At 51.2% G+C, this 27,596-nt stretch overlaps 1 protein-coding gene and 1 non-coding gene across 2 annotated transcripts in view; one reads left to right on the top strand and one right to left on the bottom strand.

Moving 5' to 3' along the window:
* Positions 1–1,205: 1,205 nt before the first annotated feature.
* Positions 1,206–27,596, top strand: part of CTDSPL (CTD small phosphatase like) — a 78,942-nt gene continuing 52,551 nt past the window's right edge. Inside the window, exon 1 of the mRNA XM_036738201.1 lies at positions 1,206–1,381. Within this exon, the coding sequence (XP_036594096.1) occupies positions 1,297–1,381 (85 nt within the window). The 5' untranslated portion in view covers positions 1,206–1,296. The remainder of the gene's footprint in view (positions 1,382–27,596) is intronic.
* LOC118832412 lies at positions 9,766–9,872 on the bottom strand. The gene has a single exon (XR_005009177.1). It is a non-coding gene; the product is annotated as a U6 spliceosomal RNA (small nuclear RNA).

The following is a 27,596-nucleotide window of genomic DNA, read 5'->3' as shown; positions in this document are numbered from 1 at the left end:
CCAGGTTCTTCAAGCTGTCTGGGCCTCTTTTAACAGGTGAGAAAAGGGACCCCCACCCCTTCCCTCCCCTTCCGCGACCCTGCTGGCTCTGGCACCGCCTCCCCATGGACCAGCCCTCTGGGTGGAGGCCTGCTCTCCCACTGGGGTGGGATCCACGGCCAGCAAGGGGCCACGCCCGGATTGCAATTCGCAGGCAGAGCGCCCAGGCCTGCCTCGGGCCTCGATGGTCCAGTGTGGATGCCTCTGCTAGGCATCTCCAAGCTGCCCTTTCTCGCCGCTGTCCAGATTTGTCCCTTCCACGGAACCCCCGAGCCCCTAACCCAGCATGCCCCGAGGCACCAGATCGGGAATAGCCTCAGTGGGGAGGAGAGGGGTCCCGCCGAGGGACCCCCGCCCCGGCTCCTTCCCCACCAAGGGACCCCCATCCCGTGCAGACTGTGGGTGGGCCCCAGGCAGGCGGCGGGTAAGCGGGCGGGTCTTCATGCCCACGCCCCCATGGACACACCCGAGAGGGCATGGGGCCCACGCCCACACACGGGCACAAACACACGCACGCGTACAGGCGTGCTCGGACTCCGGCACTAGCCCACCCAACCCCCCACCCACACGCGCGGATTGGGGAGAGAGATGCCTCCCGCCCAGCTCTCGCCCGCCCAGTCCTCTCTCTCCCGCGCGGCCCCTAGCTCCGCCCACCCAGTGGGTCCCGCCCCGCCCCGTAGGCCACGCCCCCTAGAAGGCCCGCCTCTTGTTTACCAAGTTCTGGAGCCTCGGCTCTGCCTCCCTCCCCCAAGGCCGGGCCCGCCAGCGGGCGGGGCCAGAGCGGCTCGGAGCTGGCCCCGCCCCTCGGCCCGGGCCGAGCCTCGCGGAGCCGTGGGCACGCAGGCCCCGCCCCTCTCCCGCTCTGCCCCGCCCCCGCCCAGGCCCCGCCCCCCGCTCGGCTCGGCTCTCCGCGACTCCCTCCCCTCCCCTCCCCCTGGGCTCCGGGCCCGGCCTGTGGCGGCGGCGGCGGCGGCGGCGGGGGCGCGGGCTCGGGCTCGGGCTCGAGGGCCGGCTCTCTGTCCCCGGCGGCGCGGCCCGGGATTCATGGTGAGGAGGCGACGGCGGCGGCGGCGGCGGGGGCCGGGGCCGGGGCCGGGGCCGGGGCGGAGCGGCGGCGGCGGACACGGACGCGGGCACGGGCGCGACGACGGGAGCTGGAGGCCGGGCGGCGGCTGAGCGGGCGGCCGGAGCGGGCGGCCCAGCGCGGCCCTGCCGGGCCCCCCCCTCCCCGGGCCGCCGCGGCCGGGATCGGGGCCCATGGACGCCCCGTCCATCATCACCCAGGTGACCAACCCCAAGGAGGACGAGAGCAGCCCGACCCCCTGCGGCGGGCCCGACAAAGGTGAGGGGGCGGGGGTCCGCGGCTCCTCCGGGCCGTGCGCGCGCTCCCCGGCGCCCCTAGCCTGGGCCCAGGGAAGGGTGGGGACTGGGACTCCCCCTCCCCCTCCCCGTCTGGACAGCTCCCAGGGCCCCCGGGAGCGGCCGATCGTGCTCGGGCCTCGGCCCCGGGGCCAGCGCCCGAAACCCTCCGCCTCCCCCCAGCCTGGCCCCTGTCCACTCCCGGGCGGAAGCTGGCCAGACGCCTCCGGCCGCCTCTGCGGAGGCCATGGACACCCCCCCCCCCCGCTGGCCGGGGGCACTTGGGGAGGCGGGGAAGGGGCCCGACCTCGAAGCCCCGATCTGCGAAGAGGGGACGGGACTTGGCGCCCGTGATAGCGCGCTGCCCATCTGCCCCTCACTGCCCGTCCCTTGTGAGGGAGAGAAGCCACAAGGTTGATCCCCTTTGCAAGAGGGGTGGAGTGGGGCAGGTCCCTGCTCTGCCAGCTCCTCTGCTCCCTGGGTGACCGACTCTGGGGGAGCTTCTGAGTCCGTCGGTCAGTGCCCCTAGTAAGTTTCTAAGTTACTGTTAGCCTGAGGAGGAGGAGGAGGAGGAGGCGCTCCCCCCCCCTCCTGGCCTTTGTAATGAGGGGGAGGGGGTGCCCGGGCTGGGGCGCCTGCCATCCGTGCTTTGGCAAAGGCCGGTGGGGGAGGGCAGGGAAGGAGCACACCCCATCCTTTGGTGTGGCAGCAGCGCTCTGGAGAAGCTCTAGCTCTGGCCCTGTGGGATGTGTGTGCACTCTGTCTCTTTGGTTTGCGTTCTCACCGAAGCGTGGTTGAGTTTTCTTGGGTGGCCCTGGGGAAGATGAGGCAGAGCCTACCAGGTGTAGGGTGTGTCTGTCTTCAGATGCACCTGGTGAATGGGTGAGGTGGGAAAGGAGTCCCCTGTCCCCTCCCTAGCGCCTGGGGCCTGGCTGGGGGCTCTTTTCTTTGTACTAGGTGGTGGCACTTCTGGCTCCACTGGGGTGCTGGGCTCTCCCTCGGCCCATAGGACTGCACGTTGGGTAAATGGGCCAGGGAGAAAGGCACGTGGAGGCTTCAGGAATTCGTGGCATCTGCTGTGGCTGAGGCAGGCCCACCAGGGCATCTCCCTGGTGCCTTTGGCACATTGGTCTGGGTTTTCTGGAGGCTGGTGTATCCTGGGACTCTCCCCCCTCCACACACAAACACACACATGCACGCAAGGGAAAAGATCTGGCCAAACTTTGGCAGCCTGGTGCCGAATGCCAAGTGACTCCTGGGGCCTGGGAGAGGGAGGGAGCCTCACTCAGCTAGGAGTCCTTCAGAGCGAGGAGCACAGTAACTCCTTTTCCAGTGGGGGCTTCTTGGGCCTCTCACAGCTGCTCTGAGAGCTGGTGGGGAGAGTGGCCGTTGTTGGAAGGCTAACATTTATTTAACGAGGCCCGAAGAGGCCTGTACCCAAAGGGGGGGGGGTAGCCACATGCTCTGCCCGAGTCTTCAGTGTGGGTTTCTGAAGCAGCCTTTGATTATTTCTATCTCTTTAGCGACTCCCCAGGCCTGCTGAGGGAAATTCCAAACTTAAGCCTTTCCTGTTCCTGAAGGGGGCTGGAATGACCCATCATCACCAGCCACTCAGTGTCTTAAAATCGGCTTGATCAGTGTTTAAATTAGATTCACTAACAATTTAGCTTCAGACTTTGGGGAGGAAAGTTCATTTCAGTTTGGGTGGAGAAGCCAAGCCCTTCTGCCCTGCTGGCCCCAGGAGCAGGCCTTCTGTACGGTTTGGTCGGGATGCTTTGAGTGTTCACCTGTGTTCTGTAGGAGAGTGGAGGCTTAGCAGACAAGCTGGCATTACTTAACTTTTGGAGAATGCTTTGCTGAGGGTTCCCAGATTTCCCCAAGAAGAATGTTGGGTTTAGTTCTGCCTTTGTTCCCAAGACTTTCAGAATTGAATTGTGGCTAAACCATACAGGGTTATATTGTTATCCTGCAAATTAAAAAAGTAAACAAACAAAACTGACAGCTTTGGAAAAGAAATCTCTGTGCCGTTTGCTAAGGAGGCATTGAAGTTAGCTTGCAAGCAGGCAGAACGAATCACCTTTAGCTAACTGGTCTTGTTCCAGGCCATTTCACAGAGGCAGGACAGCCATCTTTTGGTGGGCTGCTCCCTTTGGGGGGTGAGTAGCAAAGCGGAAGAGACCCTCGTCCAAAATACTTATGCTGCCATTCCTTCTATGACTGGATTTCTTCCTGGGCCCCCTAGCTTGTTAGCCTCCTGAAATGGGTGTGAAGTGGGTGGGAACAGGCAACGTTGTCCTGAGTATGTGACCTTTCTTTGGATGGGGTCAAGCCATTCAAAGGGAGAGTCGAGGAGTTTTGCCTTCCCATCTGGCTCAGGAGCCACTCCAGGCCAGCCAGTTGAAAAGCCCTCTTTAATGGGCTCCATTTAAACCTCATTGTCCTTCTGAGGGAGATGCTGGGGGGGGGGGGGCGGCGGTTCAGTGCTGAGTGGCGGTCCTCCAGATTGGTAAAGTACTCAGGACAGTTGGCAGATGTTTAGAAAAGTGGGGGCAGAATTAAAGTCTGGGTTTTGCACCAAGACTGATTCTAGCATTCACAAACACTCTGGATTAAAATCTCTATTTTTTTTTTTAAATTATTATTTTTAAACATTTATTTTTAAATTTTTGAGTTCTGAGTTCTCCCACTCCCACTCCTCACCCATTGAGAAGGCAAAAAATGTTGTCTTCATAAATTTCTTACAGTTCATTGTAGTTGGCAGATTCATCGGTATAGAGAAGGGTGAGTGGGAGCCCATGGCCTAGGACTGTAACTGGAAGGGTAGTAGGTACAAGAGGGGTAGGGTGCTCTCCAGGACAACATCTGACCAAAACAATCCAAGGGATCTTGACGAGGAAGAGAAGGGGGAGCTATCTAAACAAGCTGATGTGGCTACACAGGGAACTCCTCTCACCAAGCAGGATTTTAAAGAAGATTGTGAGAAGGTGGAAGGCAATAGAGGAAACTGAGGATGAGGACAGAAAGGTGGCCCTGGCTTGTTAGAACATGGCCAGGAAAGCTGAAACCCAGAAGGAGTCAAGGCCATGGCCAATGTCGAGGAAGACAAAGGTAGCGCAGGAGGGCAAGAGAAAGCTCTGAAGGGATGGGGCTGATATCAGGGCACAGCAGGTTCTGACAAGAAGGAACAAAAATGACTTCTGGGAAAAGGAACTCAAGATGAATAAGGAGATAAGCAGGGGAGCTCCTTGCTGCCCTTGAGGAACCTCCAGGTCCCAAAGATGGCGAACTTTCCCAAAGCAGGAGAGTATCAGCATCAGCTCTTCCCAGAGCTGTGGGGGAAAGGGAGAGGTGCTGGAGGCCTTGGGGCACATCAGGGTATCTTCCAAAGCTGACTTGTTGGGCTTCACTTTGATTCTGAGCAAGACCAGAGACCACCTTATTAGTGAGATGGTTAGTGGGGACTTGGAGAAGGTAGCAGCGATCACCGGGAGCCAACTCTGGTTCAGCAAGAGCGGCTCATGCCAGCTAAGCTCATTTCCTTCTCTGACAGTTAGAGTTACTCCTCTGCTGTCTCTTTAAGGTTTAGAAAGCACCTTATACACATGATCTCATTTTATCCTAGCCACCCAGGAGGGGAGGTGCTATTACTCTCCTGACTTTACAGGTGAGGACACAGGTTAAGTGACTAGCATCTGTGGCAGGATTCAAACTCAGGTCTGCTTGACTCCAAGTCTATCCACTGGGCCACGAATCTGCCTCTAGATGACGGACGAGAACACTGTAAATGGAACGGACAGTTATTTCTTCAAGGAACGTGAGAAAGGCTGTCGTGTCATAATGTGTACAATTGGGAGATTTGTGAGCTGGCTCATGGTATAATTATAGATGAGGGTTCAAGTTTTGTTTAATAGCCAGACCAAAGGAAAGGGTGACTGGACCAGTGTTGTCTTGGAAGTCAGGGTCCTCATTTGCTCTATCCTTGGCCCCGTGGTATTTAACTATTTTATCAATGACTCTTAAAATTTACAGAAGAAATGGAGCAGGAGAGGGAAGGCTAATATGTTAGATTACAAAATTGGAATCCCAAAACTTGACAATTGACTTAAACTGTTGGCTGAGTCTAAATAGATAAAATGTAACAGAATAAATGTAAAGTTCTGCATTTTGGGTTATAAAAATCAGTTACCTTGAGAGAAGATGTGTAAGAGGGGATGACACAAGGAAGCATTCATGAAGGGTTTTAGTCTGTCTACTCCAAGCTACATATGCCAAGAGGATGAGCTGGCCACAAAAGCCAACAGCCCCCTCTGTGGCAGAGAGGAGGCATCTCCAAAACCACGTAGGAAGCAGGCCTGCTGGGCTCTGCTGGTTGGGGCCGCCACAGGTGGAAAGTGTGTTCACTCTCAGCACTCCATTTTAGGAAGGCCATTGGCCAGACAGATCATATCAAGAGAAAAGCAGCCAGTCTACTAAGGCGGCCTTGGAACCATGGCCCAGAAGGATTGCATTCAATTCCTGTGCATCTATTAAATTCTCATCTCTAATTCATCCTGTTTGTGGCTTGTTTGTACATAGCTATCTGCATGCGTCTCCCCTTTTAAACTGGGAGCTCCTTGAGGGCAGGGACCTCTTTTTGGGCTTTCTTTGTGTCCCCTGGCACCTAATAGGCACTTCATAGATGTTTATTGACTGACTGCTCCCTCAGTGGCAGCGGCCCCTGGGGATACAGAAGGAAGGTCTGCACTGTGGCCTGGGAAACAGTGTGGCACATGCCCGTGGTTTAAAGTGGGTAGAGCTTATGGCTTTCTTCAAGGTTTTGAAGGGCTGACATATGCTGAAAGAGATTAGATTGGCTCTGGAGAACTGGCAGCAAGGTGGAGATGCCATCCAGGTGGGGAGGGGCCCAATGGAAAAGAGAAACTTCTGTGTCAGATGTGGCCCAAAGATGAAGCTGTCCAGGTGGGCTGGGAGACTTCCATCCTTGAGGGTCTGTGAGTGGAGGCTCGGTGGTCATTTGGTTTTGGTTTTGGGTGGTCACTGGTTGGGGCCATTTTGAGATGTTTCTTGTTTCAGGTGTGGGCCAAAGCTCCTACATCCCTTCTTCTAGCTTTGACACTCTGGTGATTCAGATTTTGGCATTTCCATCTTCACTTTGATTGGTTCCTTAAGAATATCCAAATTCATAGTGCTGGGAATCATAGCTGGAAGGCTTCTTTTTGGACCCACAGGACCCATCGAGGTCAAGTGATTTGTTCAGGGTCTTACAGGTAGGAAGTAGCAGGGCCAGGATTTGAAGGCAGGTCCTCCCTCCCCAACCTAGTGCCCTGCCTGTCACCCCCACCCCTGGAGGTGTCCAAGGGTTAACTTAGCCAGATGCTGAGGAAGGTGGATACTGACCAACCTCCAGACCACATTCTGTACATCGCCTTTCATCGGTTTCTGAGAGAGTGGGGCTTCTGCATCTTTGGAGAACGGTCTGCAATTGAGAAAGCCAGGCTGGGTGTCAATGAGCACCTTTATGGGCATCTGTGTCACAGCCATGAACGACAGTGCTGGAGACCATTGGCTTCATCTCCAGATGGTGAGAGCACAGAAAATGGCCACTGACCACCTGGACTCCAGTTTTCCTGAGTGTTCTCTGGCTCAAAGCCTGTGTCATTCAAGATTTCTGGAAAAGAGAGGCAGGGCAAAAGGGGGGCCCTGCCAGGGGGATGGGGCTGGAGGTCTCTGCAAAGCCTTCATGGTCCTGCACAGCTCTCTGGTGCAGAAGCTGCGATCCACCCAGGCCTAGGCATAGCAAGGCCAGGCTCTGTGTGGCTGAGTCTGTTTTTGGCTGAGGCCTTGTGCTGCTGCTCCCTCTGTCCCGTCCTTTAGGCTACACTGGGGACAGCTGGAGGAAGGCCAGGGAAGCTGAGATCAGCTGGTGCCCAGGTCGGTCACCTCATTTGACAGATGAGTTAAAGTAAGGCTCAGAGAGTTGAGTGCATTGCTCCCAGTCACCCATGGGACCAGGCTTACCTGACTCTCTATCAGACTGGTAGGAGAGAAGACAAAGCTTCCCTGAATACTGAAGGAGAGCTGGCCGAAGTGTTTGGGGGGCGGGAGACCACCCTGGGCTGCTCGGCTTTAATCTCAGGTTCTTCAGAGCAGTGAGGAGGGAGATGATTGGGATCAAGGCCACATGGGCCAGCCCCTCAGGAGGAGGAAAGTTCAGGACTGAGCAAGGCCTTGTCTCTGGCTGAGGCTCTTGCCATGGGGTAGTGCTTTCCTTTTAGGCCAGGAAAGAATATCCCTTGGTAGATGGTACCAGTCTCAGTCTGGTTTGAGTTTATTTAAGGCTGCAAACATTTCAAGAACCAGCACTCACTGTGAGATGTGCAAATGGTTTCTAGATTAAATCTGTGTGAGCATGTCTGTGGATGTTTCCTCATTTTCAAATGGCTAGGAATATGAGCATTGCTCAGAGGACGCCAAGCCTCCTCTACAGCACACTCGGAGGGCAGTCCTGCAGAGGAGTGCACTAAGGCTCTGGAAGGTAAATGACTTGTCCAAGGTCATGAAGGTGTCTGGGGCTTTCTGGTTATCTTTGCCCGCTATCCCACTCTTGGCTAAATGCTGTGAGTGACTTGCATGGTGTGGAGTCCGTCCAGTCCTGGGGCATTGGCCTGCTGGGGGAGGCAGCTGGTCTGCTTGTGGAGACTTCAAAAAGCACCTTTGAGAACTAGGTCTGCCTTGGAACTCTGAGGGCAGCCTGGCTGAGTTGTGGCTTCATTTCCCTAGATCTCACCCATGGCCTGGCACTAAGTACACACTTCATAAACCCTTGACAAATCGAATTGGCTTGTCTGCCATTCATCGATTAGCTGTGTGACCTTGGCCAGGTTACGTAAGCACTGCCTGCCTCAGTATCCTCCCCTGTAAAAGGGTGGTAATAACAGGACCTGCCTCCCATGATTGCTGTGAAGATCAAATGAGATCATATTGAAAAGCACAGATCACAGTGCCAGGCACACGGTAGGGGCTGGATTATCGTTATACATGAGTGTCAGGGAGTGTGGCTAAAGAGCTAACCTTTGGACAGTCCAGCCTGTCTTACCCTGCAGCATATGTGGGAATGGTCTTTGTAAGGGGGACAGAGGCAAGCCTTGATGCTTCTTATTGGGACAGTCACTTTTGGCTTCCTTGGGTCAGAAATGTGTGTGTGTGTGTGTATCTGTCTGTCTGTGTCTCTGTGTGTGTATCTGTGTGCATCTCTGTGTGTGTCTGTGTGTCTGTGTGTCTCTGTGTGTCTGTGTATGTGTGTCTGTGTGCATCTCTGTGCGTGTCTCTGTGTGTGTGTCTGTGTGTGTGTGTATGTCTCTGTGTGCGTGTGTGTGTGTGTGTGTCTGTGTGCATCTCTGTGTGTCTATGTGTGTGTGTGCATCTGTGTGCATCTCTGTGTGTGTATGTCTGTGTGTGTGTCTGTGTGCGTCTCTGTGTGTATGTCTATCTGTGTGTCTGTGTGTGTGTGTGTGTGTGGAGTGTTTATCTTTTAAAATGGAATCCAGTGTGGTCAGGCATGTGTATGGAGCCAAAGGCCCCCAACCCCGTAATTCAGCCAGACCTGGGCTTAGATCAGAATGTGTAGAAATCGGTTCCTTGTGCTCCAGTGGGAGGGTCTGCCTCCCATTCCTGACTGAATGGCCCCTTTGTATCCTCTGCTTTGCCTTCCAGGGCGGGCCTGCCAGGGTGGATGCTGGGTGCGGATGTCTGGCCCCTCTTCCAGTCAGCCGAGGTGCCCCTTTCGTCGCTCATAGACTGGGCTGATTTTCCCGTTCAGAATTTCTGTTGCTGTGCTAGAGGCCGGGTTAGCAGTCGGGGCTCCACCATATCAGCCCAGCCCTCGTAAAGGCGCCTGGGAAATGCCCAGATATGACGGATTCCAGCAGAAAGCCAGGCTGTACTTTTAAATTGCAGATAATACCAACCTTCCCAAATCTAATCAGTGCTCAGGCTTCATAATTAGCATGCCATAAATTTCTTCCAAATAACTTGGCTGTCTTCCATTAAATTCACAATCTATTGACTTTGCTTTCAAAGGCTTCAGTGTACTGAAAGGAAAAGGAAAAATCTCCATGCCCTCTGCTCAATCCTAGTCTGTTTTTATTGCCCTCTTCAAGGCAGTTTATCAGCATCTTAATATTGGTAATGGGGTTTGGGGCAAGCAGGTTTTTGTTAGGACACAAAGCCTTCTTGGATTCATGGGGAATCTGAGTTCCACCCAGTGGGCCGGCTTTCGTTGGTTTATTACACCCCTACTGTGTGGCAGGTCCTGCACTAAGCACCAGGGAAGCACAAGGTCCTTGAGGCCCTTCCATTCTTTTTTTTTAATATGGAACGTGTGTCATGAATTTGCGTGTCATTCTCGCCCAGGGGCCATGCTAATCTTCTCTGTATCGTTCCAGTTTTAGTATATGCGCTGCTGAAGCGAGCACAAGGCCCTTCCATTCTACTGAAGGAAAACATGCTCTCTGCCTTGCTACACTGTCCCCCATCCCCATGATTTATGGGTGCCTGCTTTGGGGCTTTTATTGGCCTGTTAGAAGTCCTGCAGAGGCTAGAATAGCAAAGCATTTCCCAATTCAGGGAGACAGATTCTAGATGATTGGAACTTTGGTTTCCTGCACCGTTGGTGGGGGGTGGGGGGGAGCTTTTTATTCAGTAAGGAAAGGCCAGAGGAAGGTCTGTCTCCCCAAGGAGCTGGAAGCCCTACTCCAACAGCAGAGAAGTCGAGACCCATTGAGTACGTGAACTGCCCAGGGTCACACAGGTTAGACCAAGGGCCAGAGGCCAGACTCATACCTGCCTCACTGAAGTTCTGATCTCTGGAGCCCCCTGAGAAGGGGCCTGGGTGGGCAGTTAGCTCTCATTTCCCATCCCAGCGCCTTGCAGATCATCAGTATAGGAGGTAACACAGGTGCCAAGGGTGAATGAGGGAGGGTGGGCAGGGTGGGAGGCTTTCAGGACATAGGTGTGTGTGTGTTGGGGGGCAAGGTTAGTCCTACTTTTGTTGTTGGTCTGTTTGGCGTTGTCCTTATAAAACCCTCTGCCCCCTTTGGTTTTCCATAAGCATTTATGTGCTAGGGTTACAAAGACAAAAATGCACTAGGCCCTGCCTTCAAGGCACTCACATTCTGCTGAGATGATGCAACATGTAAACATAGCACATGTGTGATGGTTTGAGGGGGAGGGAGGGGCCACAGCAAACTCCAGGGATGGGGAAAGCCTTCCAGAGGAGGTGGCCCTGGAGTGGAGCCTCGGAGGAAGTCAGGCTTTCTAGCCAAGGTGAGACCTAAGTGAGGTCATGCAGGGGAGCTGTGTGCAGTAGAGCTAGAGAAGGGGGTTGGTAAAGGGCTTTCAGTAGCATGCACTTGATCCTGGAGGCAGCGGGAGCCCCAGGAGGAAGGCTCTGATACAGAGGACATCTTTCTGTGACCCAGCTTGAGGTTTCATAAGATTGCTTTGGAGGCTGGATTGCAAAGGGCAGAGGCAGGAAGCCAGGAGGCCGGGGAGGAGGCTATGACAATAGTCTGTATAAGAAGTGGGCAATGAAGGCCAGGCCGAGGGCTCACCGTGGGAGTGAGAGATGTCCCAGTGCAGTCAGGAAGGCTTAGCGTTGATCCGATATGGGGCTGAGGGAAAGGGAAGACTTGGGGATGGTGCTGGGGTGGGGGTGGGGGGCAGACTCGAGTGACTGGAAGGATAATGGTCCTCTCGACAGAGAGGCATTTGAAGGAGGGCTGGACCAAGGGTAAGGTGCCCTCTTCCCTCTGAGATGAGGCCGGCTGGCTGGGTAGATGGGATTCTGAAGCACTGAGGCTCTTTTGATCTCAATGCTAATCTTGACCTGCTAGCTAGGCCTGCTCAGCTCCTGCTGGCCTCATGCTCCCTCCCATGAGATTGGTTGGCAAGCACTATAACACAGTCCCAGACCCTCCTAAGAAACACTCCTTTTTTTCCTCTCTCTTTATTTATTTTTAGTTTTCAACATTCACTTCCATAAGATTTTGAATTCCAAATTTTCCCTCCGTCTTTCCCCTCCCCCCACCCCAAGACAGGCTGTAATTTGATATAGGCTCTACATATATATACACACATTCATATTGAATGTATTGTCACATTAGTCATGTCGTAAAGAAGAATTAGAAACAATGGGAGAAACCGAGAGAAAGAAGAAACCAAAAAAAAAAAAGAGTGAGCAAATAGTTTACTTCGCTCTGCATTCAGACTCCAGAGTTCTTTCCTTGGATGTGGGTGGCATTTTCCCTCATGAGTCCTTTGGAAATGTGTTAGGTCCTTGCCTTGCTGAGAAGGGCTAAGTCTGTCAAAATCAGTCATAGCATGTTGTGGCTGTGGCTGTGTACAGCATTCTCCTGGTTCTGCTCACACCACTCCGCATCAGTTCATATAAGTATTTCCACATTTTTCTGAAGTCCACTTGCTTTTCGTTTCTTAAAGCACAGTAGTATTCCATTCCATTCATATACCACAACTTGTTCATCCATATCCCCTCAATTTCCAATTCTTTGCCACCACAAAAGAGCTGTTATAAATATTTTTGTATATGTGCGTCCTCTTCTCATTTGTGTGATCTCTTTGGGATACAGCCCTAGAAGTGGTATTGCTGAGTCACAGGGTATATACAGTTTTATAGCCCTTTGGGCATAGTTCCAAATTGCTCTCCAGAATGGTTGGATCAGTTCACAACTCCACCAATGTAACAGTGTTCAAATTTTCCCACATCTTCTCTCCAGCATTTATTGTTTTCTTGTTTTGTCATGTTAGCCACTCTGATAGTTGTGATATGGTATCTCAGAGTTGTTTTGATTTTAATTTCTCTGATCAATAGTAGTTTAGAGTATTTTTTCATATGACTCTAGACAGCTTTAATTTCTTCCTCTGAAAACTGCCTGTTCATATCCTTTGACCATTTATCAATTGGGGAATGACTTGTATTCTTATAAATTTGACCCAGTTCTCTACATATTTTAGAAATGAGGCCTTTATCACAGACCCTAGTTGTAGAAATTCTTTCCCACTTTTCTGCTTCCCTCCTAATCTTGGTTGCATTGGCTTTGTTTGTGCAAAACCTTTTCAATTTAATGTAATAAAATTATCCATTTTGCATTTCATAATGTTCTCTATCTCTTATTTGGTCATAAATTCTTCCTTTCTCCATAAATCTGACAGATAAACTATTCCTTGCTCTCCCAGTTTGCTTATAGTATCAGCCTTTATATCTAAATCATACATCTGTTTTGACTTTATTTTGGTATACAGTGTAAGATGTTGACCTATGCTTAGTTTCTGCCATATTATTTTTCCAGTTTTCCCAGCATTTTTGTCAAACAGTGAATTCTTGTCCGAGAAATTAGAGTCTTTGGGTTTATCAAACAGTAGATTATTGTAGTCATTGACTACTGTGTCTTGTATACCTATCCTATTCCACTGATCCACCACTCTGTTTCTTAGCCAGAACCAAGTAGTTTTGATGATTGCTGCTTTATAATACAATTTAAGATCTGGTATGGCTAGGCCACCTTCCCTAGCATTTCTTTTCATGAATTCCCTTGATATTCTGGACCTTTTGTTCTTTCAGATGAATTTTATTATTTTTCCTAGCTCTATAAAATAAATTTTTGGTAGTTTGGTTGGTATGGCACTGAAGAAGTAAATTAATTTAGGTAGAATTGTCATTTGTATTATATTAACTCAGCCTACCCACGAGCAACTGATATTTTTCCAATTATTTAGATCTGACTTTATTTGTGTGAAAAGTGTTTGGCAATTGTGTTCACATAGTTCCTGGGATTATTTTGGCAGGTAGACTTCCAAGTATTTTATAATGTCTGTAGTAACTTGAAGTGGAATTTCTCTTGCTGTTGGGCTTTGTTAGTAATATATAGAAATACTGATTATTTATGTAGATTTGTTTTATACCTGCAACTTTGCTGAAGTTGTTTATTATTTCAAGTAATTTTTTCCTTGATTCTCTAGAATTCTCTATCTTCATATCATCTGCGAACAGTGACGGCTTTGTTTCCTCTTCGCCTATTCTAATTCCTTCAATTTCTTGTTCTTCTCTTACTGCTACAGCTAACGTTTCTAGTACCATATTGAATAACAATGGTAACAATGGACATCCTTGTTTCACCCTCGGTTTTATGGGAAATGCTTCTAGCTTATCCCCATTACATATAATGCTTGCTGATGGTTTTAGGTAGATGCTGCTTACCATTTTAAGGAAGATTCCATTTATTCCTCTGCTCTCTAGTGTTTTTAATAGGAATCGATGTTATATTTTATCTATTGAGATAATGATATGGTTTCTGTTAGTTTTGTTATTGATATGGTCAATTACACCAATAGTTTTCCTAATATTGAACCAGCCCTGCATTCCTGGTATAAATCTTACCTGGTCATAGTATATTATTCCCATGATAAGTTGCTGTAATCTTTTTGCTAATATTTTATTTAAAATTTTGTCCATAATTTTCTTTTCTCTGTTTTGGCTCTTCTTGGTTTAGGTATCAGTACCATATTTGTATCATAAAAAGAATTGGGTAGGACTCCTTCAGTTATATTCCCAAATATAATTGTTAATTGTTCTTTATATGTTTATATATTCCCAAATATGTTTGGGAATATATATGTTTGGTAGAATTCACTTGTAAATCCATCTGGCCCTGGAGATTTTTTCCTAGGGAGTTGATTGTCTTGTTCAATTTCTTTTTCTGAAATGGGGTTATTTAAGTATTTTATTTCCTCTTCTGTTAATCTGGGCAATTTATATTTTTGTAAATTTTCAACCATTTCCCTAAGACTGTCAAATTTGTTGGCATACAGTTGGGCAAAATAGCTACTAATCATTGTTTTAATTTCCTCTTCATTGGTGGTGAGTTTACCCTTTTCATTTTTGATACTGGTAATTTGGTTTTCTTTCCTTTTTTAAAAAATCAAATTAACCAAAGGTTTATGTATTTTATTGTCTTTTTTTCATAAAATCAGCTCTTAGTTTTATTTATTAGTTCAATAGTTTTCTTAATTTCAATTTTATTAATCGCTCCTTTGATTTTCAGTATTTCTAATTTGGTATTTAATTGGGAATTTTTAATTTATTCTTTTCCTAGCTTTTTTTTAGTTGCATGCCAAATTCATTGATCTCCTTAAAGGAACACTCTTGATGCTCCCTCTGGGGATGTGGATTTGCTGGCATTCCTTGCTTAGTGCAGGTTGGGAGCTCAACTTTATAAAGAGAAAAGGGACTGGGAGGGGGGGTGGTCCTTAAAGTAATTTGTAGATGTCTTCACACTGGGTTTGGAAAGGGAATTGACCAGAGCTTTTACTGTGTGATGGTAGGCTGACTTCTCCCCTCTGCTTGCCAGTGTCCTTGTCCCCATTTGCATCGCAGGCTGTCCTCCTATTCCCTTGTTCACTAGGGCAATATATGCAGCCTTTTTTCCTTCTCTGGCTCTGGGTCCTAATTATTGGGAATGGAATCATTTCCACTTGTTGCAGGAGAATTCTAGAATGTTTTTCAATGTCATGGAAATTTGTTAAGTAACAAGGCAAATGTTTCTCCATGTGTTCATTCCATTATAGGAGATGACCAGATGGGTCCTTCCTGGTGAATGTGCTAGGGTTGCTGTGGGCCTGTGGGATTTTTGTAGGAATTTGTCAAGGGAAACTTGGTAAAGGAGTTTTCTAAGCAACGTAAAAGGCTTTGCTGCTAACCCAGCACTGTCTGTCAGTGCTTGAGAAGAACCAGCCTCTTGGGCATCCCAACCATCAGCAGGCATCAGGACAGATTTTGGTGTAGAGTTCAGATGTGGAGGTCATGAAAGCTAGCTTGGTTTTTATCATGAGTCGATTGTCAATAACATTTAGGCAAAGCAGGGAAACCTCAGGCAAACTCAACAGGAGGTTAGCAGAGTCCTGAGGGTGAGAGGAGCCAGACCAACCTCATTGCTCCCTTCGCTGGTTAGACCCCAGCTGGAGGATTATGGTCCTTTCTGGGAGCCACTGTTTGGGAGGGACACAGACGAGCTTCAGAGGAGGTAACCAAGATGGTGGAGAGTGTCCAGACTATGCTGGGCTAAGGGCATTGAGACCTTCTGAGTTCATGTAGCCTGGAGGTGAGAAGAGGGAGTTATTTACACATATTTGAAGGGCCCTCCCGTCGAAGAAGGGTGAAACTTGTTAAACCAGAAGGCCCAACTTCCTAAGGACTAGAGCTGGTCCAGAGTGGACCAGTTTGCCCTGGGAGGTCATGGGTTGGAGCAGCTGACCTCCAACCTTCCTTCCCATTATGCTCTTCTCTGATTCTCCTGCTGTCTAGCTGGGGCTTTGCTTCTGAATAAAATGACTGAGATGTTTGAGTCCTGTTCTCTGGCAGGAAGAAAAGAAGAACCAAGAAATACATGCAGTTCAAAAATCAGGGTTTCCATCAAAGACTTTATTCTTAATAACATAAGGATTGAGGGGGCAGTGATTCCACTGGGATTGACAGTCCTGCCCCTCAGGCTTGTCCTTGCCATAGACATCCAGGTGGAGGGTGTATTTAGGGCCTTCTTTCAGCATAAGAGAGAAGCCTATGTAACATGGGCAGGGAGAAGAGGAGACACCCTTGTTGGTGGAAAGAGGCTGATGTGGGCTAACATCTGGGGGGACTGTGCCTCCTTGGCTGATATGGGCAGTAACATGTGGGGGGACTGGGCCCCCCTTGTTCAGACTGTGAGGATGGGCTTTCTGAAGGAGGTCATTTCAATAGAGTCTAAACGATCCAAAGAGTCCTGTTCTTGCTAGGACAGAGTTGAGCCTGACCCAGTGCCAGGGGCAGGCAGCCGGGAATGAGAGGGGCTGGGAGAGTGGGTAACAGAGGTCTCTGGATACCAGCATTTGGGAGCAGGAGGCAGAAATCCTCGTTGTCCTTGGGGAGCCTCCCAGTGTTAAGAACTGGGGGGAGGGGGAAGAAGCCAGGGTTAGGGAGGAGCTCACCTGTTTTAGTGATTTTTTTGTCACTAAGAAAGCTGCCAAAGGAGCACAACATGCTTGTGGGACTCTCTAAACTAAACACAGTGGCCTGACTTGGAGCTCCAACACACTTCCCCATGGCTCCTGGAAGACCAGGATAGCTTTGCCCTGGGGGCTGAGCACCTGGTTGGACACCTCACTGGGAGCTTAAGTAATACTTGGTGATGGATTGATGAAGATTACTTTGGGTCTGATGTTATTTCTGCCAAAGCCATGTTCAGGAGCCCCTGTGGCAGACTGATGGGGGGACTGATATAGCAGGACTGGGCCATGATCTGCATGCTTGAGGGTTGGCCACCTCGTTGAGGTCCCAGAGCCATCAGAGTCCTTGAGTCCAGCATCTTGCTTTGCCCTGGAGGTATGGAGATCATTTGTCACTTTCATTTTCTGAGCAAACCAAGGCCCATTTCCAGCCCCCGGAGTGAGTTCCCTGCACCCAGCCTGCCTGTGTCCTTCTGGCTGAGAGCTGCCCATCACACCTGTGGTCTGGCTTTGGGATTGAGAGGAGGAGGGTGGCCTCTTGGCACAAAATGGCCAAAAAATGAAACTGGGCCTCTCCATCCCCTATCCTCCCTCGTTTCCTAGCCTACAGAAATGATGTGCAGACCACATGACCCTTTGTTTTCGTGCCTTCTCACCAGGCAGACCTGAAAAGTGGCATCTCTCTCCCTTGGAGGAGGGGAGTTGAGTTGGCACCAATGTCATGAAGGCCCTTGAAGTAGAAGGAGAAGATTTGGGACCCTGGGTTTGGGCCGGGGTGGGGAGCCCCTCATCCCTATGCCAACAGCCGTTTGCCTTGCAGTTCCCAGCCTTAGGAGCTGGCTGGGACCCTAAGCTCACTCTCACTGGTTTCCAGTTGGAAAATCCAGCTGCCCTGTATGCACATGGGCCTTATGGGTGCTGGGCAGGGGTCAGTCCTGGGCTTAGCCTGCACTCTGCAGTAGGAAGCTGGCACAGGCTCTTCCCCAAGGCCTTCTCCTTGGTCTCACAGCTTCCTTTTGCATTTCTTCTTCTCCCTCCCCCCTTCTTGACTTCTCATCTCCCTTCACAGTTACACATTCTCTTCTGCCTTATTGACCTCCCTGCCCCTAATGGGCTGGTCTCTAGCTTCCTCCCCCACTGTCCAGCTGCTCCCCAGGCCTTCCAGTCAGAGTCCCTTGGCAGACCCCACCACCTGTTCCTAACACATCCCCTTTGCTCCTTTGTGGCCAGGCCTCCTGGGAGCTGTCATCTGATACTGATGGGAGCCACAGGCCAGGCTGCTGTCTGGGCCTTTTCCCCTGGCTCTTTGCTGGCTCAAAGACCACCCCAGATGTCCTGGCCCTCCTGGTGACAAGGATGCTGTGAGCAAGGGAGTAGTTTGTCCAGGGCTCTTCCACAGGGGATTGAGGATTGGGGAGAAGGAGCCACAGTTGGAGGTTTGCCAACAAAACACCCTAGGAGAGACTTAGGGAGCAGCTGTGGAGGTGGAGGGAGGCTGGGTGTGAAAACCCTTGTGGGGTCCATGTTTTCAAGCTTCACACTGCAGGAGGCATGAGCAGAGAGTCAAGTGACTTAGGTCTGAGCCAATACTGGGGAATGAGACCTGGGCACTTTGCAGTGGTATGACAGGTGTGTCCTTGGAACCCTCTGACTTGGGAATGGTAGGAGGAAATGAAATGACCAGAAGGGAAGATAGCATGCTGTCAGATGTTGCCACCATTCTGGCAAATAAGGTGGCTTCTTGCCTCAGGTATTACTTATGTAGACAGACCCAGAGCCACAGTGAGATGCATCTGGGGGGTCTGCCTTTATGGACTCCCTCTCCAGCCTCCAGTGCCAAACATAGCCAAAAGTTACTGGAATCCCCTGGGCTGGTGTTCAGGGACTACAGGGAAATGAATTATTCTACTGTATTGGTGTCCTAGACGATACAAGCATCACCCCTTGGCCACTCCTTGGGGGATCTTTCAGGACTGACCTTCCCAGCCCATTTTGGGCAGTAGTGAATGACGTGTTCCAAATGTCAGCTCTTCTCTGCAGAAGGGACGCTTGCCAACATGCTCATGACTGAGAGTCTGGCTAAGGGCCAATCCCCAGCGCCATTGAGTGAGGGAGCAAGGACTGGTTTAGCTGCCCAGGAAATCTGCACCGCATAAAGAAGGAAGTCTTACCTTAGTGAGAATTTTGGCCACTTTGGGCCTTTAAAAAGAGGGGAGCTTTTAACGGATTTGGAGTGGCTCTCTCACAGAGGATGGAATCCAAAGCCCTGTGCTTCTTCTGTTGCTCAAATATCTGAAGTACGGCTCAAAAGGTCCCAGTGGGAGCCTGGATCAGTCACTAAACTCCGAGAGAATGGGCCTGTCCCCACAGCTGATCCCCTTTCAGCCTGAGGACAGTGTGGCCCGCATTCTGTTAGCTCATCCAGGAGCAGGCCATTGATTTTGGGCATCTTGAGTCTGAGATTGGCTGGCTAGTCAGGCCTGGAGGGAAGCTGAGTGACTCTGATTAGCCTTAAGGGCCAGTGGCAGAGGGGGCCAGACCCTGGAGGGATTGGGGTTCCAGTCACCAGCAGAGGCTTGTGGGAGCCACCTGTCCTGGGCTTGTTGCAGAGGGGGCCGGTTTGGGCCTGAGTCTAGTGTTTGAGTTTAGGCAGATCTGGGCCCATGTTGGCAACATTGTGACTTGGCTTTTGGGCTCCTGGAAGTTTTCTCCTCGTGGGTCAGAACTTTCTGAGAGGAGGTGAATGGGCTGATCTATGGGAAAAAGTGGTTTCCCAACAGATAGAGAGCCAAAGGAAGACGGAAGAAAGGCCAGGACTCATGACTGCCCACAGCTCCAGCTCAAAGTGCGGCTTTTGGGCTTGTGGCTTAGGGCCTGCCACTTTAGGGGAGCATGAAGAGGAAGGACAGAGGAGAGCCAGGTGCTGGCACTTCGGCATGTGCTGGCTTCTTTTTTTTTTAAATAATATTTTATTTTTTCCCCAATCACATGTTAAAATTTCTTTTAACATTTTTAAAGAAAGTTTTAAGTTCCAAATTCTATCCCTCTCTCCTTCCTCTCACCCCTCCCTGAGATAGTAAGCAATCTCATATAGGTTATACATGTGCAATCGTATAAAACATTTCCATACTAGTCATTTTGTACAGGAAGACGAGAGAGAGAGAGAGAGAGAGTGCGAGAGAGAGAGAGAGAGAGAGAGAGAGAGAGAGAGAGGGAGAGGAGAGCGCTAGCTTCAATCTGTATTCAGACAGTATCAGGTTTTCTATCTGGAGATGAACAGCATACTTTATTAATCTTTTGGGATTGTCTTGGATCATTGCATTGCTGAGAAGAGGTAAGTCATTCACAGCTGATCTTTGTTACAGTGTTGCTGTTGCGTTACCATGTACAGCAGTCTCCTGGTTCTGCTCTCTTCACTTTGCATCAGTTCATGGAAGTTTTTCCAGGTTTTTCTGAAATGCTCCCACTCCTCATTTCTTATTGGACAATAATATTCCATTACACTCATATACTACAGCTTGTTCAGCCATTTCCCAGTCGATGGGCATCCCTTCAATTTCCAGTTCTTGGCCACCACAAAGAGAACTGCTCTAAATATTTTTGTACAAATGAGTCCTTTTCCTTTTTGGAATACAGACTTAGCAATAGTATTGCCGGTTCATAGGATGTGTTGGGTTCTTCAGGCATGGATGGGAATTTCCCTTCTCAGGTGGAATGTAATGGGAATCCTCATTCATGTGAAAGTTGGACCAGTGGGCGTGAGGTCCCTCCCAGCTCTGAGATTCTGGGGTTGGTTCTGCTTGGCCTAGACAGGTCAGTGTCGATGGGCACTGGACCCAAGGCCAAATAACTTGAGGGCTCCACTAGCAAGGAACAAGATCCTTGAATGGGAAGGGGAAAAACACCGGAAGTCAATAGGGCATTGGAGCTGAAGGTGAATGAAGGACAAAGCGGGAATCCCTTCAACACTGGCAGGTTATCTTGGGTTTGAATCCTGCCGTCAACATTTATGAATGACAGGACCATGGACAAGTCATTTGGCTTCTCTGAGACTCAGTTTCCTCCTCTGTAGTATGCAGATGATGTCTATAGTTCTTGCTCCGTAGGGTTATGGAGGGACCTAAATGAGATGAGACTGAGGCATTTTGTAACTTGAATGCATTATAAATGTCAATGCTGGATGAAGTCATAGCCAGCCTAACTACCAGATCTGCCTACAACACACCAGCTGGAAAGGGCTGAGGAAGCCTGAGGTAACAGGCAGGATCCAGCAGGATTGAAAGAGTCAGGACCTTGGGCAGGGACCAGGGGTCAGGCTTTGAAGTCATTGGCAGGAGGAGCTCCTCGGGGAGGAAACCCTTGGATGTTCACAATGAAGCTTAGCGCCTTCTCTGCCCGTTATAGTTTGGGAGTACTGTGCCCAGTGTGTATCAGGGGTGGGACTTGAACCCAGGTCCTCTTGGTCTTCCCCCACGAAGCCCTCACTGCTTCTCCAACACTGAAACTTCAAAAAGCAAATGTTCCTGGGCCAACTTAAAAGGGGCAGAGAGCCCAGAGTGGGTAGCTGCTGGCATATGCTACTGGTCCCTGCCCATGGCAGATGATAGCTGAAGTAACAGGCATCCCCGTTAGGAAGGGCATTCATGGACTGGAGAGTGTCTAAAGGAGGCCTGCGGCCCATGAGGGCACTAGAGATCATGCCGGGTTGGTTAGTTAGCCTGGAAAGGAGAGAGTGGGAGTGGGGTTTGTATAGGAGGGCTGTTCACAGATGCTGGAAGGCCTGCCCGGGGGAACATTCAGTTGGCTCTTTTTGACCCCAGAAGGCAGAACTACAATGACCATGGGGCAGGTTTACAGAGAGGCTGCTGTAATGCCAGGATCCTGGCTTCCTTTACATTCTGCCATTCTAACACTTAAAAAAATAGAAAAAAAAGTCTTTAGAAAAGCTTCAGTAATCCAACACGTGCTTTATGAAGCTATAGAACATAAATAAAATAGGTTTTTATGAAAGAACCTCAGCTATCCAAATTCCGGCTACAAATACTGCATACGGGTGATTTCAGTTTAATTTTGAAAACATTTGTTAAATGCCTGGAGAGTGCAGCCAGGAATAGAGAGGGACAGAGATGGGGGAGGGGAAAAGGGAGAGAGAGAGGGAGGGAGAGATAGGGGAAGGAGAGAGAAAAGAGGAGGGAGAGAGAGAGAGAGAGAGAGAGAGAGAGAGAGAGAGAGAGAGAGAGAGAGAGGAAGAGAGAGGGACAGGAGAAAGAAAAGAGGGGAGGGTGGGAGAGAGAAAAGAAGAAAAAGGAAAGGGAGGGATGAAGATATAGGAGGGGAGAGGGAGGGAGGAAGAGAGAGGGACAGGAGAGAGAGGGAGAGTGGGGAGGGAAGGGGGAGGGCTTGGGAGCCTTTGGGTGCCTGGCACTGGTATTGTAACTTGCTTAACAACTGTTTTGTTGATTGATTAAGAATAAGGAGATGGGACCCATAGATAACTGTACCACTCAGTAGGCTATCCATGTGCATGTCTATGTCCATGTGTGTACATGGATGTATAGAGAGATGCAGACCTGAGAGGGCTGGCCCCATGGGGGGTACTTTCTCTTTAGGCCTTTTCACCTTCTGGGCAGCATAGACCCAAGGGCAGGGAGCCGAACTGAGCAGTGCCTAGAGCTCCCTCTGGTTTCCTTTCCGCCCCTGGATAGGGCCTCTCCTCTCCCAAGGCTGCGCCAAGTCCCCGAGCAGTGATGGGGAGCTGGCGGCTGGGCTGAGCAATGGGGTGGGGCAGAGCCGAGCTGGACGTGGGGAGGAAGCGGGGCCTTGGCTTCTGGTACATTCCGGACCTCCAGAATGAGCCAAAAGGGTGATGGGACAAACAGCCCATTGCTGCATGGCCTCCCCTGCCGTGCTGACTTCCTGCCCTGGGACAGGGCCTGGGGTGGAGGCTGCTGGGGGGTGGGGGGTTGAGGGGCGGCTCCCAGCTGTTGGTTCAGTTTGGTTAGTGAGCGGCCTGGCAGCCTCCAGGGGATTTTTCACTGGTTTTAAAAGTCAGCTCTTGGGCTCAAAAAGCCAAAGCAGCCACAAGTGGTTGAGGGGCTATTCTTGGGGCAAAAATGGTCAGCCCCCCAAGCTCAGCATCTTGGACCACCCATTTAAGAGCTGGAGCAGGGGAGGAGGAGGAGAGTCGAGCCCGGGCCACGCAGGAGCAGAGGGGAACTTCCCAGCAGTGTTGGGTGGAGGCTGGTGTCTCGGCACTTTGGGTGGCTACCTGACCTCGCTGTGCACCTCAGTTTGTCTGTCTAATGAAGGGGTTGGAACTGATGACCCCAAAGTCCACTGCAGACGTTAGATCAGTCATCCAGCTACAGATGAGGAAACAAAGTCAGAGACACAGTTCTTTGTCTGGGGTTGCACAGCGACCATAGTGGAGGGCTGAGGGAGGGTCTGGTTTAGTGTTGGGACCCCCAGCTGCCCTTGCACCCTGACAGGGACAGCCAGGTTTCCTCTCCAGCGCTCTCAGCCAGCATCCTGGGGAGATGCAACCACAGCCACTGAAGACCCAGAAAAGAAAGGTCTTTTCCCCAAAGGCCTCGGCCTGAATCAGAAATGGGGGGGAGGCATTTAATCAGTGGGCATGACATGCTGGAAGAGGCCTGCCCTAAGGACCAGGGGCCCTTGCTCTCTGCCCTGCAGCCGAAATTGTCCTGGGTCTCATTTCCCTTATTCCAGCGTCTGCTCCTGGAGCACAGGGATGGGCTGGCTTTTCTCTTTGTGTCCCCAAGGCTTAGCAAAAGACTTTGTACACAGTCTGTGCTTAATAAATGATTCATTCAGTCATTGGGAGGCCAGGAGATCTGTCTGAGTGCTACTGATGGGCTGACAGGCTGACTCTGGCATTGCCTTGGCCTGGGCCCCTTCCCCTCCCTGAGCCGCTGTGTTGTCCTCGACAAAACAGTGAGAGAATTCTCCTGTTCATGCTCCCAGACACACAGGGTTACCTTTGGCCACGCTCAAAGTATTCTAGGTTACTGAAGGGATGGCTTCTCCCGAGAACTTGCTGGCCCCATTAGCCCAGGCTGTCCAGGTCCTGTTTGGAGGGAAAGGGCACCTGGGAAGTCAAATCTCCTTTTCTCTCTGTGAGCTTGAACTAATTAGAAGATGAATTTAAATCCATCGAGCATTTATTTAGCACCTACTGTGTGCAGGGCATCGTGCCAGGTGCTGGAGATAGGAAGACAAAGTCATGGCCTTGAAGGATCTTCTGTCCCACCCTGGGCAGGGGAAGAATGTGCAGGATAATTGGAGGAGCAGGGGCACCCTAGTTGGGTTCCTGTAGGACATGGCCCTGCAGCTGAGTCTTCAAAGAAGCTGCGGACTCGAAGAAGGGAATAAACGAGTGTCTGAATGAAATCCTTCATTTCAAGGCCACAGAGTAGCCAGTCCAGCTGGCCAAGGGCTGGCCCTACCTATTGTGTGCATGTGTTGTGTGTGTGCGTGTGTATGGACAGGGGAGACAGGGCATAGTGCACAGAGAACTGAACCCTAAGGCAGGAGGCCCTGTGTTTGACACTCAGCACTTCAGGCCATCTCTCAGACTGCCAGGCGCGAGCAGGTGCCCATCCTGTGTGCCCGCTGAGGCCCCGGGTCCAGGCCCTGTCCCTCTAGAGCTTGATATACTTCATGTGGACGCATTGTGTTTCCTGAGGGCAGAGACTGTGGGGCTTTTGTATGCCCAGGACATGGAGCCATGCCTAGTGCACAGTAGGGACCCCAGTGTTTTCTCTTCATTGTCTAGGAGTGCACCTGGTTAATGAATAGATAAGAAAGCTGGGTGAGCATCACGTTGGGTGGTTGTGTGAAGCTGATGCTTGGGAGGAGCTCAGGGCAGCTCCTGGGAGGGGAGAGGGAGCAGGATGGGTCCCACCTCTCACCTAGGTTTGCCCCGCCTCCCCCCCAGGAGTTCTGTCACATGCCATTGGAAGGAGCCACCATGTTTGACCTCAGCACTCTGTGGTTTTGTTTGTGGACAAACCAAGGAGGGAGGGAAGAGGGGGAGTCTCAGGGTTTTGTCCTCACCCCAGATGATGCTGAATAATGAAACCAGAAATTGTATTGTTCGCTGAATGCTTAGATTAACTGGCAGGTCCCCAAATTCAAGGCAGTGGAAATTTTTTTTCGTTATGATAGAACAGTAAAAAATATCTTTCTGGAAAGAAAAGCTGGGCCTGTTTGAGCTCTTAGGAATATTTTAATTTATGTCTGATGGAGTACTTGTTTGCATCTTTAGCCCAGCAGGATCAGTCTTCTTAAGATGCCCCCTGGCCAGGGAAGCCAGCCAGTCCATTACTGAGGCAGACTGGCTCCTGTGCCTAAGGCCTGTTCAGAGGGAGTGTGAGGGAGCTGTGACCCTTTTAGCGGAGTGACCGTAGCACTGCAAGCACAACAGCCTGGGAGGGAGGCACAGTGAGGCCTGGCGATGAGGCTGAGGACTGAGAAGGGAAGTGACAGGGCCAGGGTCACACAGCCAGGCCATGCTGAGAGGTGCCCCTAATTCCCACTATCTCCTGTGCCCCTTGTGCCCCAGATCTACCAGCCTCCCCCACTGTGAGAATCTGCTCCTTGGGGGCAGGAACTATTTGTGCCCAAAACTTAGCCCTAGTGCTCGGCATACAGTCAGCACTTAATAAGTGCTTCTTGCTGGCTGGCTCATTTGCAGGTTTCTAAGCTGCCTTCCAGCTCTTGAGACCCTGCTCTTCCCATCACCCAGCACCCCTCACCTTCGACCCCTTTGCAAACAGGAATGTGGGCCTTGAGGTCTTGCCTCTCTGTCGGAGGAGGAAGGCTATCCTGGAAGAAGCACAGCTGTCCCAGCTGGCTGACTCTGCCCACCAGCCCAGCCTCCCCAGTGCCCAGATGTGGGCAGGAAAGCTGGGTGCTGGATGGGTGGCTGCCAGCATGTTGTGTCTGGATTTCAGATGTGCCGGTGACGTTGGCTGCTTATGCCATCGCTGCAGCTCGTTCTGGGGATGAAGCGGACCACCAGTCCAGAGAACTCCTGTGTCTTGGGTGCATGATCAGGAAGGCTGCACCCTGGTGGCCAGTATATAATTAGTTAATCACTGACATCTGTTACTTGCTGATTGTGTGCCAGACCCTGTGCTAAGTACTGGTTATACAGAAAGAGGCCTGCCTTTGCGGAGCTCAGAGCCTTACAGGGGAAACTGAGCGCAAGCAAGAGGTACTTGAGAAACCAGAATGTCAGTAGAGGGACACCGCCCTAGGAGGAGCCCCGGCATGGGGTCAGCAGTGACAGTGCACAGAGTCAGGACACAGAGGCTCTCCTGCTTGCCGGAGAGGGGTGTCAGGATGCCAGAGGCGGCTTATGGAAGGCCAGGGGGAGGATTTGGGCTTTGCTCTGGGAGATGATGGGCCAGAGGCCCATGGAACCAAAGGTGAGGAGCAGAAATTTCCTGATGGAGTACGAAAATGCCCCTTCTATCCACTGTGCTGTTCAGTGAGGCCCCTTCTGTGTGCTTAGCACCCCAGCAGGGCACCAAAAAGAACTGACCTACCCTGGAGCCTCCATTTTGCATTCTTCCTGGATTGGCCGCTGGTGTGTATGTCAGGAGCTGTCCTGAGTTACTGGCCAGGCCAGCAATGAGAGGGAGGAGCCAGTGGGCAGTGGTTTGGCCAGGTAGCCCTGGGGAGATCTCCTGTGTGCATGCTCTCACGGAACCAGGAGAGTATGGGAGGCCTGCTGACAGCTGGGAAGAGAAGCCTGACTCTTCAGTCCTTCACCACCTGCCTGCTCTTCAGGGAGACCTGGACCTTCTTCTTTGGAATGGGGAGCTGACTGCTCCTGCCGACCAGCTCTCTACTGTGGGAGGGTGGGCACAGCCCCCTTCTCTGGCTGTCCAGTAGTACTTGGTCTTTGGAAATGTTCCACTTAAACCTGTTCATCACTATGTTTGGTTTTTGCCCCCAGTCTCCTTTCCAAATATCTCTCTCTCTCCACCCTCCTCCCCAGGGAGCTATCCTCGACAGCCAAGGTTTGTTTGGAAGGAGAAAAACCAAACAAGCAAAGGACATCATCTACCCTGTCTGATGGCACATGCCACACCCATAGGCCACCACCTCTACCCTGAAGAGAGGGAGGTGAGATGTGGCATTGGATGGAGCTGGCTGAGGAATGCTTCTCCCAAAGGAATCCCTGCTGAGATGCTGGGCTTGCAGGGTCCAGAGGTGCACACAGGGCTGGTGCTGTGCCTGCACGGAACTGTTGCTTCACCTGGAGGGCCCTGGTGGGCTGGGGAGGGTGCTGTGGGGCTAGGCTGTCTGCAAGGGAGTTGGCGACCTGGGTTGGTCTGATTTTAGTGGTTTGCAAGCCATTCCTTCCTCTGACCGCTCCTCCTCTTTCTGGCTGCCCCTAATGTGTGGCTCTGGCCCGGTCACCTCACTCAGGAGCCTTCTGGGGCTCTCCAGGACAAAGGATGATCAACTTGAGTCTGCTCTGCCAGACTTTGTGCTCTCCACATTCCAGCCCAGCCTTCCATCTCCTACCCCCAAGTCTTTGTCCAGGTCATCACCCATATCTGGAATCCTCCCCTCCCTCATGGCCAGCTCCTTTCAAGGCTCAGTGGCATTGTAAAAGAGGACAGGCCTCTCCTGATCCCTCCATCCCCGACTCTGAGTAGTCTGCGCTTTCTGTCCCCATCTGCCCATCACCCTGAATTTAACTCGAATATATTTTGTATTGAGAAGCAGAGGTCCTATTGGCCTTGGAGTTACTGTGGCTGAACCATCCACGGCCCCACGGCTCCCTGGTGTTGGCCCAGGCCTTGGCCCACTAGAACTTGCAAGGGTGAGGGCTAGTGCTTCTGCTGCACTTGGAGCCCTGGGTTCTGGGCTCCTGGCCAGGAGAAGACGTGCAGGAGGCTTGAGGAACAAGAAGAAGCCTTGCCCCAGGACAGGGGAGGGGACAGCTCCCCTCCGGTTAGGATTGTCTACATCAGGAGTCATCTCTGGGGTCTCAGGCCACGATGCAGATGGACGTAGGACGCTTCCCTTATTGAGACAGAGAGCCAAGGAGAAGCTAGCATGGGTGCCATCTTGGCCTGCCGGGGAAGGGACCAGAGTGTGATTTC

Source organism: Trichosurus vulpecula, chromosome 9 (genome assembly GCF_011100635.1).
Source record: "Trichosurus vulpecula isolate mTriVul1 chromosome 9, mTriVul1.pri, whole genome shotgun sequence".
Classification (NCBI taxonomy): Eukaryota; Metazoa; Chordata; class Mammalia; order Diprotodontia; family Phalangeridae; genus Trichosurus; species Trichosurus vulpecula.
This window is presented reverse-complemented; position numbering and strand designations above follow the sequence as displayed.